The 6000-nt window shown below is 56.3% G+C and overlaps 1 protein-coding gene across 3 annotated transcripts in view; it reads left to right on the top strand.

Moving 5' to 3' along the window:
• The first annotated feature begins 275 nt into the window (after window positions 1-275).
• Window positions 276-6000, top strand: part of INPP5A (inositol polyphosphate-5-phosphatase A) — a 141650-nt gene continuing 135925 nt past the window's right edge. For all 3 annotated transcript variants that reach the window (XM_028149653.2, XM_054729017.1, XM_008144378.3), the window contains exon 1: window positions 276-604. In XM_028149653.2, coding sequence (XP_028005454.1) covers window positions 530-604 — 75 coding nt within the window. In that variant the 5' untranslated portion in view covers window positions 276-529. The remainder of the gene's footprint in view (window positions 605-6000) is intronic.

Genomic DNA, 6000 nt, shown 5'->3' with positions numbered 1-6000 from the left:
GCGGAGGGCGGAGTCAGCGCGCGGCCCAGGCGCGGGCGAGGGGCCTGAGTGGGTTGGGCGGCCGCTGACTGACAGGAGCACTGGCCCATGCAGCCCAGGCCGACGCTGGGGCGCCCCTCGTAGGCCCCGCCCCCGCAAGACCCCGCCCCGCCCGCGCAGGCCTTCGCAACGCCCCGCCCCCAAGGTCCCGCCCCTCCCTAGGCCCTGCCCTCTGCGCATGCCCCGCCCCGCACACAGCCCCGCCCCTGAACGCCCCGCCCCCGCCCCGGAGCGGGCCTCGCCTCAGTGCTCGGCGGCGGCGGCTCTGCGGGACTCTGGTGGCGGCGCTCCTAATGGCTGCGCACGGGCCGCGGTGAGGCGCCGGCGGAGAGCGACGGGCGCGGGCCGCGGAGCAGCCAGAGCGAGCGTGCGCGCAGCCGGACCCCGGCCAGGCCCGGCCCGACCCGCCGAGCCCGCGATGCACCCCGGGGCCGCCCCCCGGCGCAGCTGACGCGCGCTCCGTGGACACCGGCCGGCCGGCCAGGCCACGATGGCGGGGAAGGCGGCCGCCCCGGGCACCGCGGTGCTGCTGGTCACGGCCAACGTGGGCTCGCTCTTCGACGACGTAAGTGCTTTGGCGGCGTTGGACCCGGCCGTGAGCCCCGGACCCCGGGACCCGGATCTGAGTCTTGGGATCTAGACCCAGAACCCTGGCCCTGGGACCCTGGGACCCGGACCCGGACACTAAGCCCTGGGACTCGAGCCCTGAATCCCGCCGGTACCATCCTGCGACCCTCAACCCCAGACCCTAAGTGCCCTGAGCTCTGCCTGGAACCCTGGAATCCTAGTCCCGCAGACCCAGCCTCCAAACTCCACAGGCTGAGCCCCAACCCCTGAACCCAGGTCCCTGAACCCCGGTCTTCATCCTTGTCCAAGGTCCCCAAACCCTGACCCTAGAACCCTCTTCCAGGAACCTCAAACCCCTAACCTGGCGCCAACCCCTGGTCCCAGAATCTTGACCCCAAAACCTTAACTCTGGTCCCCAAACCGCAGCCCCTGACTTGTGGCCTCTGACGGCTGACCCTCCAGGGCCCTGGCCCCTGGCCAGCCTGCCTGTCTCCCTGTCTGTCACGGACAGCCCCCGGGTGCCCGCACCTCATCTTACCCCGTAACTTAGTGTCTCTCTAGTTCCCAGACAAGGGGCTGCTTGTTGAAAGCCCTGGCCGACTTGGCTGCTGCTTTAAGGAGAAAGATGCTGAGAAGCTCTCCGTGGCTAGAAAGGGATGCTGCCTGCACAGGGCCTTCACCTTCTAGGGGCCTCCCTCCCAGGCCCCGGGCCGCCCCTGGGGATGAGGGAGCGAGGCGGGGGCCCGGAGCTTGGAGGCAGGCCAGGGCTGACCTAGTTCGGTGTCTCAGCTGTTGGTACTTAAACTGCCAACCCAAATAAAGCAGAATGCAGCTCCGAAGGGGTGAGCTTGTTTAAGAAAAAAAGGTGATGGCACCGATGGGCCTGTGGCGTCCTCCCCGCCCCTCCCTAGGTGAGCAGTAGGTGCCAGTCCGTAGGTGGTGTGGACCCCCGACACCAGTGTGACTTAGACTCGGGGGGAAGGCTCTTGTCCTTTCCCCGCCGGTAACCGTGGGTGAGGTGTTTCAGTGAGCTAAGCCATGCTCTGGGGAGGTTTGATTTTTATTAATAAAAGGTAGGCGCTATTTTTGTGTATTTCTCATTTTAACTTCCAGGAGCCCAAGCATTATACTTCCCTGCTGGAGATGAACTGCTTTCCCTCTGACTTTGTCACAGACAACTTTATCTCGTTTCGTGTTTGATAAATTTCTTCAAAAGTGCCCGGTATGGGTGTGTGTCTGTATATTTAGCATTCTATTCTCGGCTTTCCAGTAACATGCCACTGTAACATGGTTTTGCTCAGATGATTCAGATCCGTTAGCTGTGGCTTCAAAGCCTCAGAAATGTCAGGAAAATTAAGCATGGTGGGGCATTTCGGTCTCAGAGAGAAAAGAATTTTGCTGCGCAAACATTCTTCCCTGTAATCTTTGATTCTGACTTCTAGCATTTTTGTTGTGTTTCAACTGTATACACACACTTCTCTCTGTTGACATTAAAATAGGTAACTTAATTTACTTAGGTTTAGCAACATGTTGTCTTTGAATTTTCATTTTCTTAAATGCTATAAGGAGTTTTGCATTATGTTTACATTGGGAAGGAACATTTGTTTTTGAAAACAGTGCATAGGTTAATTCTGCAAGGTGTCTTTGAATTGAAGGGCTAGTAAAGACGTATCTGTAATACAGGTTTCTTTTTTAATTTAAATATACTTTTATTGATTCAGAGAGGAAGGGAGAGGGAGAGAGAGATAGAAACATCAATGATGAGAGAGAATCACTGATCAGCTGCCTCCCGCAGGCCCCACACTGGGGACCAAGCCGTCAACCCAGGCATGCGCCCTCGACCAGGAACCGAACTGTGACCTCCCAGTTCACAGGTTCACAGGTCGACCACTGAGCCACGCCAGCCAGGCTGTAACACAGGTTTCTTACTGTGTGGAGCACCCGAGGGAGGGAGCGTCCCCAGGCAGTGGCAGCAGGGTGGGCATTAAATAGTCTCCTCCATGTGCCATGTGGTGCTTGTGGGAGAGGTACCGGGACATGAAAGAGGCCAATTCTTGAAGGAGATTGTGATTCCTTGTTTTATGTAGTAGGTTTCAGGAGATCTGCTTGGTGACCGTGTCTTTGCATAACATGTGCCCATACTGACCAACACACTCTAGACCAGTGGTTCTCAACCTTCCTAATGCCGCGACCCTTTAATACAGTTCCTCATGTTGTGGTGACCCCCAACCATAAAATTATTTTCGTTGCTACTTCATAACTGTAATTTTACTACTGTTAATGAATCGTAATGTAAATATCTGTTTTCCGATGGGCTTAGGCTCTACAGCAGCGGTTCTTAACCTGTGGGTCTCGACCCACAGGTTGAGAACCGCTAGCAGGGTCGCCTAAGGTTGAGAACCACTGCTGTAGACAGTGCTGAGGCCTGGGAGGGAATCTTTCTTGATAGTTTCGGCATCTGGGAAGCCGAGCTCCAGGTGGTGGCCAGAGCATTGCCTCGTCCCGGAGGGTAATGGATCGAGGAGGAAGGTGTCTGAGTTAGAAACACACGTGCCCTGCTGTGAAGGACAGTTTTCCTTTTGTGCACAGTGCTAGGTGATGTGTTTTTGCTTTTGTGGTTTTATTGTCTTCCCTTGTTACCCCCATCCTCACCCCGCCCCCCCTTCCCCAGAGGTGACCACTGTTAAAGTCTGGATGTAGACTTTAACCATGTCTTGCCCCTAACACCCTACTCTCATCTCGTCAGCACTCCTGGCTCTGTTATGTCTCCACAGAGGGCCCTCAGGTTGCTCCTCACCCTGTGATGACAGACGAAGGTGTGATAAATACCTACAATGGACTGGTTCTCAAATGTTTGCCTCTTGCTTTCTTAAAAATTATGGAGGACCCCAAAGAGTTATTAGTTATGTAGGTTACAACTACCAATATTTACCATATATCAATAGGTAGGAACAGGAAAGCTGAAGCTGAGAAAGTTGCATTAGCTGTGTGGACGTCATTGCACCTCAGACACCCCCTGGAAAGCCACGGTTCACACAGGAGACAGTGGGAGGGGAACGGGAAGTCATTGCATTGTATTATTACGAACATAGCCGTGACCAGTTAACTACTTACTGAGTCTCCTGGGCCTTCCTTCCGGTGACCTCTGCCCTAGCTGTGGCCCTTCCCAAACCTGCATGGCCATCTCCCTGCCTGGGGTTCTAGACATGGCTGGGGGTGCCTGGGACTTTTCCAGGTTCACAGAGAGCCCTGGGGCTGTTCTGTAACCCCAGTGGGACTCCCACTTGCCTGGAAGGTGGTGGCAGGGCTACATACCTAATTGTTTTCCTTGGGGTGGTTGGATTTTGACAAGTGAGGTGTCTAGCTTTAGGCTCTTTACATTTTGGCTAGGAGTGAACTGAGAGGGGAAGTTTCACAGCCGAGGTTTCAGAGCTGTCCCCCCCTTACATGGTAAGGCTGTTTCTTGGGAAGGAGACCTAGCCAGGCAGAATTTTGAGAGCACAGCTTGCTTTCGGGTGTCTGCCTGTAAGGACTTTGTCTTGCTACTTACTCGGGGCGAAATGTCAGCTTTGAGCTGATTTCCCTTTTTGCTTGGTCAACCCCTGGGCAGCCCTCTACCCAGGGGTTGCAGACCGGTTGTGCAACTGGGCTCTGCTGAGGATCGCCAGCGAGGCTGCAGGCCTCCCAGGACCTTAGAGACAGCAGGTGTCTGTGAGCTGCTCCCCTGGGCGGAGCAGGGTGGGTGGCACCTGGGGCACGGTCCCTCTCTTCCCTCCACCATCAGTTTTGCCCTTCTTGCCCTCGTTGTAGCCCCACCCCGAAAACTCCCTGAATGCTTCGGCCTCTCCTGCTGCTGTGGGGCTTTCTCACTTCCACTGCTCGCTGCCCTCAGCCTTCTCCCAGCTCTGCCCAGCACAGCAGGCTTGGTGGGGTGCACCGGGATGTGTGCCAGTGGGCTTCTGATGGCTAGGTCCCTGCTTCTTCAAGGACTTTTGTTTGGTGATGGCTTCACTGACATGGCCGTCACACGCCATACACTTCAGCATGTCCGTGTTCGACCAGTGGTTTCCTGTACCCACAGAGTTGTGCACCTCTCACTAGCCAATTTTAGGACATTTCTTGTACCTGAAAAAGAAACTCAGTAGCCTTAGCTGTCCCCCTCCCCATTCTCTCCATCTCCCTGAACCCCAGACCCTGGCAACCACCATCTCCTGTCCATCTCTAGGACATTTCCCACATGGAGTCACTCATGTGGCCTTTTGCATCTGATTTCTCTCACCAGCCTGTTCTCAGTGCTGGCGTATGTCAGAGCCACATTCCTGTTCAGGATGAGCGCTCATCTCCTCTGGGACACACCAGTCTGTTATCTCCCATCCAGGGTGGGCACCTGGCCTGCTCCACCTTGGCCATTAGCAATAGTGCTGCCCTGAGCATTCGTGCCCAGGTTTCTGCATGGATGTGCGTTTTCTTTCTCCTGGGCATGTGCCTGGAGGGGCGCTGCGGCTGCTCGGTGACTCCTTGTAGAGCCTGCCGAGGAGCTGCCCACTGTTTCCAGGGTGCCGCCCCATTGTCAGCACACCTGCCCGTCCCAGAGCTGCAGTTGCCCCACATCCTGCCAGCACTCCTAATTATGTCTTTTTTCAAAGACTCCTTCCCTGGCTGCTTGGACACCCATCATTTGGCTCTTGTTCTCACCCCCACCTCCCAGCATTGCCACCTTTTTCCAGCCATACTCACCTCCTGGGAGCTCAGCTAGACTCAGGCCTCTCTATGTGGACACCCAGGAGGTAGGGAGAGGACCCAGACCTGAGCCCAGCATACAGTGCTGTCGCCTGGGGAAGCCCAGTGCACAGGCCAGTGCCTAGTCTTCCAAGAGATGGGGGAAGCAGCAGTCCTTGTCCACGCAGCCCAAAGCAGGCTCTGGTGTGCCGGGCAGGCGGGGGCTGATCAGCCAGCCTCCTCACAGTCTCCCTCCCTGCTTTCCCGGGCCCCTGGTCCCATGGGTGTGGCCTGTGGCATTACTGCCTGTGACCTGAGATCTGAGTGTACTTTCTGTTTGCCCAAGTCTGGGACTCTGTTTGTAGATGGGGTCCCGCCCATCCCCACGGTGGTAGGATCAGATATACGGTGATCCCAAGTTTGGTACAGTTATGGGCTGCTTTCTCTGCTGCACACCTCGCCCTCCACAGCACCGTGCCATGCCTGCCTTAGATGTGGTTCTCATTGGAAGTCAACATGGCGAAGGTCTGTGTGCAGCCACACTCGCCTCCTGGTCCTCCTGCCCGACGTCCTGGATCTCACAGGCAGAGCTGTGAGCTGTCGGCCAGCCTCCGAGAGCTCACACTGTCATCTGTGGGGTTTCCTGTTTTTATCGGCTCTCCAGTCGCTGAGGGA

Source organism: Eptesicus fuscus, chromosome 17 (genome assembly GCF_027574615.1).
Source record: "Eptesicus fuscus isolate TK198812 chromosome 17, DD_ASM_mEF_20220401, whole genome shotgun sequence".
Classification (NCBI taxonomy): domain Eukaryota; kingdom Metazoa; phylum Chordata; class Mammalia; order Chiroptera; family Vespertilionidae; genus Eptesicus; species Eptesicus fuscus.
The sequence above is the reverse complement of the archived record's forward strand: the minus strand, read 5'-3'. Positions and strand labels throughout refer to the sequence as shown.